The sequence below is a fragment of the Bactrocera tryoni genome, chromosome 1, assembly GCF_016617805.1.
Source record: "Bactrocera tryoni isolate S06 chromosome 1, CSIRO_BtryS06_freeze2, whole genome shotgun sequence".
NCBI classification, from domain to species: domain Eukaryota; kingdom Metazoa; phylum Arthropoda; class Insecta; order Diptera; family Tephritidae; genus Bactrocera; species Bactrocera tryoni.
This window is the reverse complement of record NC_052499.1, coordinates 47,560,814-47,575,666: the sequence shown is the minus strand read 5'-3', so window position 1 is coordinate 47,575,666 and position 14,853 is coordinate 47,560,814. Positions and strand designations below refer to the sequence as shown.

The 14,853-nt window shown below is 38.1% G+C and overlaps 1 protein-coding gene across 1 annotated transcript in view; it reads left to right on the top strand.

Annotated features, from left to right (window-relative positions):
- The window catches only part of LOC120772341, an 87,054-nt gene extending 76,595 nt beyond the window's left edge, over positions 1–10,459 (top strand). The window contains exons 11-12 of the mRNA XM_040100900.1: positions 3,789–4,057; positions 9,304–10,459. Of these exons, the coding sequence (XP_039956834.1) occupies positions 3,789–4,057; positions 9,304–9,837 (803 nt within the window). The 3' untranslated portion in view covers positions 9,838–10,459. The remainder of the gene's footprint in view (positions 1–3,788; positions 4,058–9,303) is intronic.
- The last annotated feature ends 4,394 nt before the right edge of the window (positions 10,460–14,853 follow it).

Here is a 14,853-nt window from a genome sequence, read left to right as displayed (position 1 = left end):
TTTGTGAGGAAAAAATTTTAACATTAATTTAAGTATCTTTTGTTTGTAATAGTGGGGGACTTCAAGGTTCAAGCCCGTGAGATTCTGTGAGGCGTTTTGCTTCAATTTCAATTGGCTGCACTGCTTTCCGTGCATTGAAGCTTCGGGTGCTGCCGCGCTCTCGTTAAGCCTTATGTAAAGACTTTTGTTTTGGCCGCGTTGCTTTCAAAAACACTCTCCTAATCATTCTAAGGAACTGCTGCCGAGCTTATAGTCCTTGGCGGGAAACCTTCGAAAGCATCACTAACCAATTACTTCAAATAACTCCACAAGAAGTAGTCTAACGGTGTTAAATCACAACTTCTTTGAGGCCATTCAATGTCACAATTCCTTGAAATAATCGAATCTCCAAACTTTTCTCGCAATAATTCGGTTGCTACATGTGCTGTGTAGCACGTAGCCCCGTCTTGTTGCAACCAGATGTTGTCAAGATCAACTTCCTCCTATCGCGGCCATAAAAGGTTGGTTATCATCGATCTACGAGTATAACGCTCTCCATTGACAGTAACGGGATCGCCGGCTTCATTTCGAAAGGAGTGCGGACCGATGATGCCACCAGACCAAAAACCACACCAAACTGTCAATTTAGCTGAATGTAATGGTTGACCGTGAATAATTAGTAGATTTTCTTCCCATCAGAATCGAAAGTTTTTTGTTTTTACTGCACCACTCAGATAAAAGTGAGCCTCATTGCAGAAGATGATTTTCCTTAAAAAATCGTTATCGTTTTCAAGTTGTTCCTTCAGTCCTTTTTCAAAAACCGCCAGGTTGTGGTTTGCGATAGTCCCAAAAGAGTCATAAGAGGCTCGAAAGTAAGTGCATCCAAAGCCCTATGAAGTGCGGAGGTGAAAATGTGTTAGTTTGGGGTTGTCTAACAGAAATGGTCTACCAAATCTGGAAGCGGTCGAAAACAAAATGACAACATAGTCCTACATTCCGAAGCTCAGTACAAATTTAGAGCACAATGCGCAAAAAAAGAGCTTACAATATAGCTTTAGATACTAGTAGACAATGAGCCAAAGTCAGGCTGAGAAAGAATATTTCCTGCCCAAACCCCCAAACATTATGGAAATATTTCGTTGACCAATCTTCTTGTCGTTTCAATAAATGAGGGATTTTTAATTGTTTGCAGAACTCCGAAAAAACATACCACAAACGCTTGTAGAGTGCATGCTTCAAGTTTTTTTTGGTTGTAATGACTGCCAAAGGTGGCAACACTAAATATTGAAGCCCTACTTTGAAGATAACCTACACAAAGCGAAATGGTCACCTAAAATGCCCTGTAAAATAGAAAAAAGTTTAGAGGATTTCCTTTCATTTTCTCTCCAATAAGATGCCCATCTTATTATTACTGGATATCTCATTTTAATAAAAATGTGAAGATAAAACGTTAAACTAAGGTGAACACCTTTTCAATATAGAGGAAATCCTTTTCAGTGAAATGTAATAGATAACCTATAAAATTAAGGTGAAAACCTTTTCAATATAATTAAGAAGGTGACCCTTAGAATTAAGAGGAAACGCTTCTTAATAAAATCAAGTAGATAACCTGTAAAACTAAGCAGAAACTCTCCTTAACATAAATAAGATGGGAAGTCTTAATTATTATTGGAACATCATCTTAATTTTAACAAGCCGATGATCTTATTAATTTGATATTATTTTCCCCTAAATTGAAATTAATACTTTGTGAAAATAAATATAACACAAGTTTTTTTTAAACTGTTCTTTTATTTATTAATTCAGCATTAGCATAACTATAGCTAGTTTAAATACTTATGTATACATATATAATTAAAATTGACTTTACATATTTCCTTGTATTTTTTATAACATAAATAATTGAAAAACTTATAATTCTTATAACTGTAATAGAAAATTGGAATTAAATTCCAGACAATTCATTGCTTATTACATATTTTTGCGGATGTTTAAAATGCTTCAAGTTTTCCAATTCTTTAAGAAACTTATACTCAGAATCCACATTTTTAAATGGTTCAGATAAATTTCACATTATTTCATCAGATAGAACTTTATTTTCAAAATTTTGAATCAATGGGTTAACCATTTCTACTATTGGAGCCATAATACGTTCTTTTATACATTTTTGAATACTAAGAACGCCTTTTCTCGAAAAATGTGGATGATTGTGCAGTTCAAGAGTAAATTCAAGGACTGAATGCTTGAAGTTTGCAAGACATGGAAGTGGATACTCATCACGATACTGTAATTGTGTAAGTGGCTCTTGTGAAACTAAAGATTGACCTAAGTCATTATTTACCGAGGAAAATCTCACAGTTTTATGCTTTTCTAAGTCTTTTCGGAACCTATACACATTGTGAAATATTTGATTGCAATTTTCCTCATTGCAAACATATTTTGTCATGGACTGAAGCCCATGATCTTCATTTAAATGATTTATAAGTAAACATGAAGTTAAGTGGGGTTTGTGACATAAATAGCAAGCAAATTTGGACATTTTTAACAAATAAAAAGAAAAGCAAGAAAATAAAAAATTAGTTATCTAACTTGCTGAGTAAATTTAAAACTGAAGGAAAATCTTCAGACTTAAGCCCAAAAAAGTATTGTTCTAAAAATACCCAAACTTGCTTGCTATTATGGGAATATTCAATTTGGAATACATAACCTAACTTAATAATACAGTCGACGCATTTCATTAAAGTCGAGCACTTCCACTTCCGTCGCAAAATATAAAGAGTTAATAATTTTTTTTCATTGAGTTATAAAATTCATAAGACATACAAAATTTTCCCAAAAATAATCAAACTTTAACTGTTAATATCTTTTAAATGTTTGGGTTTACGAAAAAATCATAATTGACCTTTTTTGTAGAGCATTCAATTTCCTACGAAATCTTAGGAAAAATATATTTTTTAAGTAGTTGGAAGCGAGATATAAATTTTTCTATCTGATAATAAGAAAAAATAGAAAACTGTATGTAGGAGGACCTTCCCGTTACAATTAAAAACTCATGTTTGGAGAGGCTTTCTTAGAGGCCTCTAGGAACCTATTTTTCCGAGTACCAAACGAAAAAAAAAAAATTTTTTTTTTTTGAATCACTCTAATGATGGCCCACGAACTGAACCCTCAGGTCCAACCATGTTAGTGGATGCTGATCAGCCAGTTTATACCCGGGCGGTATGAAGAGTTTGGTGCGTGGTCCAGCAACTCCTGCACCAATTCTCTCCGACGTTTTCGAGCCAACGGTATACCACTTGATTGTACTATGCCTAAGCGGTAGCTCGAGAAGTGGAATGTCCTGCTAGGAAATTGTACGCCTCTGAAAGGACACCTCATATATATTAAACCTCTATATTTTCGCGTTTACTTCCTGGCAAATTGTTGGGTAGTTTATACATAAAGCCAACAAATAACTGCCCTCTAAATCAAGTTCACACTCCAGCGGATAGGAAAAAAATTGCTGCTAATTCAGCGGGACACGACATGAACTTCGCACATTTGTCTTTATCGCTTACATACTTACGTACCTATATGTATATGTGTTTGTAAGCAGTAAAAGTAAGGCAGTAAGTGAGTGTACTTGAAAGAGAGCTGAAACTAATCAGTCGTTTGCGCAAAACTCGCCGAGATGAGTTCAATTATCGCCACCATATGTGTTAGATATATTTATGATCAGATATATACATATGTACATATTTACATAGAGTACTTACATTGCTATATATACGAGTATATTTATATGTTTATATATTTTGTAATACTTACAGGTTCAGCCAAGCAACTGGAAAATACGGAACTCTCCAACGGCATTGTCCAAGACGAACCGGAGATAATCGCCCAACAGACCGATAAAGTCGATATACTGCTACATTGTATTAAATCATCAACGCGTGATGCCGCCTGGATTTATGGACAAGTGTTGTGCCAAATTATACGTGATTTAGTGCCACCGAATGAAATATTGACGAAGGTCATAAAAGAGTTTCTCGCCATAAATCAACCGCATTGTGATGTTATTGCAATGATTGTGTATCAGGTAAGTCGTGCGGACGACCAAGCACACGCACACACAAACACCCACAAATACATGTAAAAATAAATAGAAATATATATGTATGTGTGTTTGTGTTGTGTGTAGAATAATAGAGCACTGCATCATTCGAGTGCTTTGAATATTGAAGTTGTGGAGTCTCGTACCGTTGCGGTATTGTTACATGTGTTGTACAGGTGTGTGTGGCACAAGTTGGTCACAAATAGTGTGCAGCACTGTGGAAAATTCGACATATTCCTTATGTAAACATGTGTAAATATGTGTATGTCTGTCCAAGTAACAACCTCGAATGGGCGAGTGGGTTATGACTGCTGTGCTATTTCGTTGGCGTTCAACTCACAAAGGCATGTAGTCGAGTCACCTTTTGGGGTCGCGTGCTGTTTTATATGAAATTGAGTTGCACTCCTCATTTTGATGTTTTATTTGTACAATCATTTCGTTCCATTTTGCTAGCGTGTGTCTGCACACTTCTCTATATTTCGGCGAGCATTTTCGCCGCTTTTATGGTGGAAAATAAAAGCAGTCAGAGTTGCAACTATGAGAGTGTGTGCAATAAAGTTATCTAAGGATAGTAAACTAAAATCTAAGTCGCGCAAAATAACCAAATTGAGTGTATACACCCAAGATCAAATTTGACCCGGACTGTTCCATATACAATGCGCGCGTAAGCCGAATCGATAAATGTGCTAAGATTGTTAGAACCTTTTTATATGTGCGTGGGATGTTTAAGCTCCATAGGTGAATTAACGGGATTTGCAATAAGAGCGCTGCAATTTTTTTTGTTTTTAAATAAAAAAAAAACGGTTTGCGATATCAATGAAATTTATTCCTGTGAAAGCACATTCGATGTCATTATGTAAAAAACTCGACTTCTTTTGCAAGGCCACCACGGTCACGCTTGCAGAAGTCCAGACGCTGAACCCAATTGTCGACGGTTTTCATGCATAAATCGGCCGATACACTGCAATTTCACGACCGAGGTGGCCAAATGACTGAGTCAATTCGTGATAACACGTTCACCAAAGTTGGTTTTCAATAAATCGATTATGACATTCGCTGTGTGGCTTGTGGCGTCTTCCTGTTGGAACAACACATTGTCCAAGTCCATGTCATCCAATTTGGGCCAAAAATATTCGGTTATCATTGAGTGTTAGTGATAGCTTGCCGATCTCGATCATCACGGAAACAGTACGGCCCAATGACGCCGCCGGCACATAAACCGCACCAAACCCAATTTTTTTCGAGAAGCAATTATGACTTATGGAGTACGCGTGGATTGCGGGCTGACCAATAACCTTTTTTTTTGCTTTTTGACGAAGCCATTCAGCCAGAAATGAGCCTCAGGGCTGATGGTGATATTTCGATGAAAATCCGAATCATTTTCATTTCCTTGGCCGGCTAATAGTCCGGGTCCGCTCCGGTTACATAAACCCGACTGTCGCGGGAACGGATTAGTCTAATTCTAATTCTTCTATTCGATGGGTGGAACGGTCGTGTAAATTTCATTCTTCAGAGATTTCCCTGTTAACAACTTGATTGATTTTGACATGAGCTTAACAATGTCCAATCCGATGGAATTGTTAACTTCCTATGTAAATTGGGGATCGAGTCGGAAGTGTCTGGATTATGCTACCTACGCTTGAGAACGGAACCATCCGACTGTTAGAGAACATTTTTTCCTACTGCGAATATTTTTAACGTTATTTTTGATGAGTTGACAGTCACTGTGAGGGTTTGGTACCTGTAACCTTTATGAACTTACAAGGATTACCAGATTTAACCATTGAGTTATCGTTGCGGATTATCTCCTAACACGCCTAAAATGGAACTCTGGCTCTGCTTTAAGAATTTCAAGACTTTAATGTCACCTTAGAGCTGGACACTCAGCGACATCGTTAGACTTTACTGCTCTGACAAACTGAATTATTCTACATATATCTGTAGTGGCTCCAAGCTGTTCTTTTATTTACATTAAAGCCTCCGAAGATATCAGAGAAGGATTCCGTCTTGAATCGAATACTTTTAAGGGGATTTTCAGCATTCGTTCGGACTCCTAACGGCACTGAATTCATCTGTACTACTTGATCTCTAATACCCCATTGCACGCATGGAAATCTGTCGGGAAGTCTCCGACTGAAGCTTTATAGAAAGAAGTCAACCGAAAAGAGTTGTGACAGAGACCGAGACTAACGGATCTCGGCCCTCCTGTTTAACATGAAATACTCTGAATTCTTCTGTCATTTTTCTCAGTAGACGATTATTGTCTGTGAACCATTTTCGTCTAACGGTTTGCGGTTACCGCAAAGTGCGAACACAGAAATCGTTCCCGCTTTGCGCAAATATATGGCGGTGCGCCACTTCAGTCAAGGCAACTGAACAGGCACACTTACACATATATTTTTATACACCTGCCACATACGCGACGCCGGCGTGATTTTTCTCCCCTTTTCCCCTTTTGGCAATTACAAAATTGATGGCAAACTAAATGGGTCGCTAGAAGCCGCACTCATGGTAGCACACATACATAAAGGGTGTTGTTTTTAGACATGTGATTTACAAGAGGTAACAAAACTCATATGACTTGAAGCAAAATCTTCCATAAAGTGATTGGACACAGCACCGAATGTTGCGCACGATGCTGTTATTCGGATTCGGATGGAGTTTTTTCGCGTCTCGTTCAATGCTCTGTTCCGCTTTACATCAGCAATAACGTCTTCGGTGCGGTCTGAAGATGCGCATTATCCATTAGAGCAAACGTGGTGCCGACCGATCCATGGTTACTCTAATTATTGACTCTGCTGGGCAAATCTGTCGACAGATCGCGCCAACCAAACCATTAGTTTGGTTAAAAATTTGTACGATTTGCAAATGTTATTTCAAAGTAAGTCTGTTCATTATGAAATGACAAACCAAACTACGAATAAATCAAGTAACAGCGGTTGGAAAAATGTACTCCCAAAAAAGCACTGTATCTAAATGTCGTGCTTCCGTCTTCTTCTGTTTGGCTCCAATTTGAGATTCCAAGTGTAGCTACATTCTTCTCCGTCTGGTCTTTTATCTTTCTCTGTTTCCATCGACTGCGTCGCATACTCTCAGAGCTGGAGTGTTCCATCCATTCGGACGACATGACCTAGCAGCCAGCGGAGCCGCTGTCTCTTAATTCGCTAAACTATGTCAATGTCGTCGTTTATCTCGTGGAGCTCATAGTTCCATCGTTCCATCGTCTTCGATATTCGCTGTTACCTGTTGTCATCGACGTACGCCAGCTGTTCTACACTCTTGTAGATAATTGTAACTTCTCTATACAGCTCTGAAGGTCAAATTATTTTTTCCAGGATTATAATAAAGAAGTCCCACGTTAGGGAGTCTCCTTGTCTGAAACCTCGTTTAGTATCTAACGGCGCAGAGAGGTCCTTCCCGATCTTGACGAAGTTTTAGTATTGGTCACGTCAATTTACGCAGCCGTATTGGTTTTGCGGGTTGTCCGAGGCTGTTTCGTTCTTTTCATTGGGGTTGTTTTTTGGTCTCAAACCCAGCGCACAACCGTGGAGATGGGTGTTTCGCCTTCTCACTTTAGGTCGCCTTCAAACAGATGTTCTTTGGCTACTCAGCGCATACTTGGTCTAAGACCGGAAGTTGTGAACTACTTAAGTCATATGTAAAAGAATCGCTTGTGGCCACACCCAAGTGAATGGCATTCATAGAACTTTCCTCACCTGAGTAAACTTCTAATGGCTCCATCCTCTATCGTATTGCTTCCGCACGTCTCAAAAATCACCCTATATATGTATTATATATGCACTCAAGTAGTTTTTGTATTTGGGTCAGCGTGCTCACATCCCTGCTCCGCTTCATAGCCACGTGGTTTGGGGCGTGAGCGCGGCCATAAACGTCTTCATTAGTCTAATAAACGTGCACATCGAGGTTCAAGGTTGTAAATCTGGAACGTGCGAGAAAAATGCCATATTTTTTATAGTTTCGCATTGTTCCGTTACTTACTTTCGTTTTATTGGCGCTTTTACTTTTCATTTTTTATTAGCACTCAAGCGCGCTGCTGCCGGCTTGTTAGCTTTTAATCTTAATTTTCGGTTGCATAAATCTCTTTTTGCTTCTATTTTTTGGAACTTTTTTATATTTTTTCTTTTGTTTGAAATATTTTTTTGCTTTTTTAGTTTCTTTTTTTTTTGATTTTTTGCATTAATTTTATTTTTTTGATTTTTTTGCATTCATTTTATTTTTTAGTGTTTATTTGGGCAGCACTTTCAGTTTCCAGCTCTCAGTTTTGCTCGCTGGAGCGCAGCAAATGCGTTTAATTCGCGTTTCAGCTTACAGTTTACGCATTGCAACTTTAAATATTTGCCTTGGAAATTTCGCCATTGTTGACTTTCCGCATTTGGCGTTGGCAATTTCTTAACGGTACTCGGCTGCTAGCAGCATTTTAAGAATGCGAGGCATACTTACAGGCGCTGAAGCGGCAGCAGCTGGCCTTAAGTAACGCTGCGTTTGCTCTAGTGCCCTGCCACTCACCTACAAACATACATACGCTCACACATACACAAACTTATATATACACACGCATACACATATACATACATATATATATACGCACATACACACAGTCATACATACTTTGAAATACATGAGTGCGCACCACTTGCCCAGTTGTTGTTGCCGCCACTTGGTTGCAACAAACACCCAATTTAGTCGTCGTCTTGATTTTTCGTAATTTGCCGTTTAAATATTTTCGCTCTCCCTCTCGCTCGCACACACACGCTCATATTACTCATCGTCGTTACAAATTGTTGAAAGCGCCACATTTCAACTGGTTCCACACACACAAACACGCGCGCGCTCAACGTTGTACTTTCGACATTCAACATTCAGCATGCAACATGCGGCATGCAACATTCTTTGCGCTCCACTCAATGTGCAGCATTCAACATTTAATTTCCTTAGCGTTTTTGTCAGCTTCCTTTTGCCGAGCAATTCTCTTGATTTACTAGCGCTGGCGGACACACACACGTACACACTCATACATATATATATATACACACACTTGCAGCTGTGTAACAGTTCTTCTTGCAGCCATTTTGTCCTAAAATTTTCAGCTCACAAAATAAAATATAATTTTTGCAACTAATTTTTCTTGTAAATGCACTCATTCATACAAAATCTCCTCTCTTTCCCCACTATCACGCTCACTCACACACGTTTTTCTTGCTTCTCAACAGGTTTTCCGTTGCGCCATCGATTCGACATTCCTGCAAGTGCTGCAAGACTGGCTCATATGCTCGCTGCCCACATTCCTGGCCTTACCTGAACAAAAAGCTGTCTGGTGTCTGAGCGTCATCTTTTTATCCGCTTCCATAAATCTGCATTTGATTAAACTATTTCCGGTGTTGCTGAGCACCGGTGCGGCAGCAGCTGCCACAGCAGCACCAACAACTGGCGGCGGCGGCGGCGACGGCGGTGCAGGAGTTGCAGGCGCTGGTGGAGGCACGATTGGAGGCGTTAGTAATCTTGATGCTTCAACGGCAGCTGCGCTTACGCTCGGTGCTGGCGATGGTGCGGCTGTTGGTGGTGCGGGTGCTGGCGCTGTTGGTGAATTCCATAAATTGGGTCAACATGAAATTGCTTTGTTCGTGACAGCTGCCGTAGATTTTCATGCGAATTTGAGTGCGGAGCAGCGGCTGCGTTTCCGTGATGCCTTTGAGAAATGCGCACAGCGGCAAACGGTTTATGCTCAGCTGTTGCAGAGTCTCTGATTTAGTCACGCATAGGGTCAGCAGCGGCAATGAAATCAACCAATACACCATTGCTATTGTTGTTATTGTTATTGCTGTTGTCATTATCGTCATCATTGTAGCCGTAATATGCGTATTAGTTGGGCGCTGTTGCCGGTGTGGCAAGCAGCTTAAATGCGCTGCGACACGGGAGTCGTTGCAAATTTGTGTGTGTGTTTATGTATTATGCGTATAATTGTGTGTGTGCGTGTGGTCTGTAAATGAAGTCCATCTCTCGTCGTCATGTTGCTGGCAGCCTTCGCAGCAGGTTTAATTTAATGGTCAATGTAACGGTGAACCACCTACATATACTCTCATAGCAAAGCACAGCGTTGTCATTAAGCGTAAAGTGTACACAGGTAATATAATTTGTTGTTGCTTTTGTTTCAAGTCGTTGCTCGTTAATACTGTGTGGCGCAGAGTTGGTTTATGAAATGAGTTTTGAGGTTAGAAAACTGCATTGTATTGCAAAATTATGAAATGTATCAAAATAATGTAAGAAAGAGTATTTTTCGCTTGTGATTTTCTGATGGATAAAAGAAAAATGTTATTAAAAAAAATAAAATATTATTACAAAAAAAATTATTAAAAAAAAAAAATATTACTAAACAAAAATATAATTATTAAAAAAAATATTATTTAAAATATGAATAAAATTTAAACGATTAAAATGTAATTTAAACAATTTAAATAAAATTAAAAATTTGTATCCTAAATTACCTCCCCCGTCTTCTTCTAACTATACATTATCACCAAAAAATTATTATGACAGCAGAAGATTGGAAATTAATTCCACAGTTCATTGCTCAGCATTTTGCTAATTGAACTGAATATAATCTTCCTTAATTGTACTCAATTTAGCACATAATAAAAAAATTAATTAATTGCGCCATTAGTATTTGTTAAGTTTTCAATTAATGGATATAAAAACCTGATTCAAAATAGAACACCATTTTGACAGCTGTCAAATACTAATTATTTAAGGGGTCTACAAAATATTTCTTCCAAGGAAAAACAATCGCAAAAGCACAAAAATAAGAAAGGAATACGGCAGCGCGTTACCAACCACACTTCTAATGCGGCAATTAAGGTGCCTAATTGTACTCAATTTACTACATAATGAGCTAATTAGTTGGCAATTAATCAAACATTAATTGCGCAATTCGTTTATTGGTTCATTGTCTGGTATACAAACCTGATTCAAAATGCAACACCATTTTGACAGCTGTCAAATGCTAATTGCTTAAGGATTTTAAGCCAGTCTAGCGCCTTCTCCAACAAGCCCCAACTAAAGCTATTTATTCTGAGAGTAAGGAAAAAGTTATGAAAGCTCTCCTAAAAGGTTAAATTTTCAATTAGAAACTAAAATCAAAGGCAGTTTACGTTGTAATATTACCTCGAAGCTACTGTTAAGATGTCAAGTGGATAGAGAAATATACTGACCCGAACGCTTCCGTATAACTTGTATAAATATTTATTTTTCAACTATCCTGGCAATCGTTTTAGTACCCTATAGTGAACTTGTAGCAAAAAAAAAATTGATCAAATTTCTAAACTCGCCTAAACTCGTTACCTTAATTGGCTGTGTTTAAGCACTAAATATAAGTCAATTTATATCTCAATTAGGCAACTAATGGACCTATTTTAACATTTTATTAGAGTATTCGATATTGACAAGAATTAAGTAAGATTGTTTGACAAGAAAAAGTAGTGAGAGTGCCTCTTTTTTACGATTTGAAAATACGTGAAATGTCAGTTCCTAGCTCCTGTTAATGTCTTCCTCTAAGTAGATCTACTCATCCTACAGTTGTAATGTGAGCATCTGGCTTGTAGATTTGGCTTCAATCTTGACCTTCGGATACAGTATGGTGATAGGGTCTTCGTTGAATACTATGAGTAAATTTTTATTGTTTATAATGCCATTGATCTCCATTTAGCAGTTATTGTAATGAATTACGGCTGATCCTTCTGTAGTGTGAGTTGTGTGACATCTTGCTCGTTGACTCTGCGTTAATTTGCCGATACAAGTGGGGTTCTGGGCTTGTTTCATCCAGTGTTGGTTTGTTGCAGCTGCATATGCTCTCTACTATTGGACATGACTAATCCAAATATTGGCTGTTTTGCTCATTATTTGATATATAGTATGCGGTTGTGCTATGATTTTTTTCGTGTTGTTGATTGAGAGGGGTATGATGTGGTAGAACTTCAGAGAGTTCGTCAATTAAAGTTTGTGAGTGTATTACGGGTATTCTAATGTTGAATATTATGTTTGTGTCGTTGTTGTATGCTTGTAGATCCAAAAATTCTTCAGTGCATTCCTCGCATCTAATTTGAATTGATTGTTTTTTAAAATGTTCACAGCTCTCCTGGATTCGGGACTCAGACTTTGTTTTAGGATTATATTTAATTTGACCAATGCTATTGCTTCCGAAATAATAGTCAGTTGGCTAGTAAGAAGTTCAATGTCATATTTATTCCGTTGGAGTTATTGTGCTTCCATTAGTAGTTCCTTATCTGCCTTAACTTTATTCGCAGGTGTTTTAAGATTATTTTATTATTGTGTCTTGTTCTTCATTTATTTATGTAGTTATGTTCTTAAATCTTTCAAAAATTCTTAAGTTTAGTAGTGTCGGTTTAGTTAGTCAGTTCGGTGCTTCCGTCATTTAAATTCTCTTCTGCGTAGTGTATAGTGATACTCTGGGTTCCCTGAATTGAGACCGCGTCGTTAACAAATATCTCCACTTCAGAATCTATTATTATTCTACTAAGGTCACCCGCATTCGTATTGATTTTTTCTTATTTTAAATGATCTCAAGATCCAACTTTTCTAACTGAAGTCTCCTTTTAACGAGTTTTGGAATTTGGCTCTTTCATTCTCATTAGCCAGGTGAGAGGCCGGTGGTCTGTAACTATCTTGAACCTGCGGTCAAATGGGTGGAGTTTCAAGTACTTAGTCGCCCAAACTATCTCAAGCAATTCTTTTTCCATACTGCTGTAGTTACTTCCATGTTTGTTTAGCTTTCTGTTTGCATAGCATATCGGCTTAACGCTGCTAGTTGTTCCCTGTGATAGGACTGCGTCTAAGGCTACCTTGCTTGCATCGGATGTGAGCATGAACGGCTTGGAAAAATTCGGATAGTGAAAATTAGGTCATTGGATCTTTGCAAAGCTCGAATGTTTTCACGTATTTTTCCGTCAGCTCTACTAGTTCCTCCTTTTTTAATCAAATTGTGAGAGGTTTTATCAATTTTGCGAAATCCTTTATAAATTTCCTATACCAACATAATAGTGTAGTGTTGTGCTTTAGTTTCCTTCTTTGACTTTGGTATGGTAAATTTCTTTACGGCTACGATTTTATAGCGGCTAGGTCTTAAACCTGTCGTTGAAACTAAATGTCCCAAGAATGAAATTTCCTTCGTTAGAAACTCAGTTTTGTCAATTTGAATTGTAAATTTCGGATATGTTCTTGAATTGCAGTGGTTGAGTCCCTACTAAGTTCTCATTGTTATATTCTTGGAAGTTTCCTTCCAGAAACGAGTAAAAGGCTTGGTCTTTATTTGTAAAATTCATAATTTCAAGGGAGCTAAACCAGTTTAGTTAGCAGAGCAGAGTATAAGCCTTCTGAAACTATAACGCATGGTGTGAGCCGTATTGATGTTATGGAGATATACTGGCAGCCTTACAAATTGCATACTTTTTAGCTTAGTATTTATCTGCATTTGCTCATCAATGAATTCCGGACTAATGAATGAGGACGAAACCCCTGTGTCTATCAAAAATCTAACTGACCTTCTTATAAGTTGCTGGATTTTAATTAAAGGTAAAGTGTAACCGTGGGTGTTGATATCTACGAGGTGTGTTCAAAAAGTATCGCGAATTTTGAATTTTCGCGGGTTACGTATATTCGAATTTCGAATTTTTTGTGACGTTATGATGGTACTCATGGCTCTCACTTATGCCGACAAGCTCGGCCATTTTGAATGTTCATTTAATTGTTGAAAGCTGCTTTGCTTGCACGTGTTTTGGATCGTCTTCGATTTTTATTTATTTTTATTCCAAAATTTGTGGAAGAACAAAAATTGGCTTTTGCACCACGATAACGCCCCTGCTCACACTTTTTGCCCAAAAACAACACACTAATGATGCCGCAGCCACAGTATTCCCCAGATCTGGCCCCCTCTGACTTTTTCTTGTTCCCTAAACTGAAGAGGCCCATGAAAGGACGACGTTCCGCATCTCTTGACGAGATAAAGACGGCATCGAATGAGGAGCTGAAGAAGATAAAGAAAAATGATTTTTTGAAGTGCTTCGAAGATTGGAAAAACCGTTGACACAAGTGTATAATATCTCATGGGGATTACTTTGAAGGGGACAAAATAGATATTCATGAATAAATAAATAATTTTTGAAACAAACACAAAATTTACGATACTTTTTGAACACACCTCGTAGGTATCTTTTAGGGACCAGTGTGCTGTATGAAAATTTTCAAAATCATTTAGTATCTCGTGATCTCCATCTTTATCTCTATCTATTTATGTCGTCTTGGTCATCGAGTTGGTCAATGTTGTAAAACTCTCGTTGATTTTGGCTGCCGAATGCCGATCTTGAGCTCTGGTAGGTTGTCCGGGATGCAGTTGAGTTCCTCTTGAGACCCGTCTCCATGGGCTCGTATGGCTTTAATTGCCTGATCATTCCAGAAGTGGTATTTATTAGTTCTGGCATAGGCGAAATGTCTTTATTAAATGGATTGGAAGATTGTGTGTTCCTACCCAGACGTCTTACGTGTGCGCTCCCTGTAAATTTGGCTTATCGTTGCGTCTCCAAAGGTTGGGAGTGCATTGACGTGATCTATTCTGGTGGAAGTAGCATGTATAGCACCTAAGATTCCTAGGGTAGGGAGTTAACTGAGGCTTGTAGTTAACCTACAATGCCGATCTACTACTACTACTGCTGTATTTCGGCGTTTTGGTAAAATATATTTTGCTGCTTTGTAAA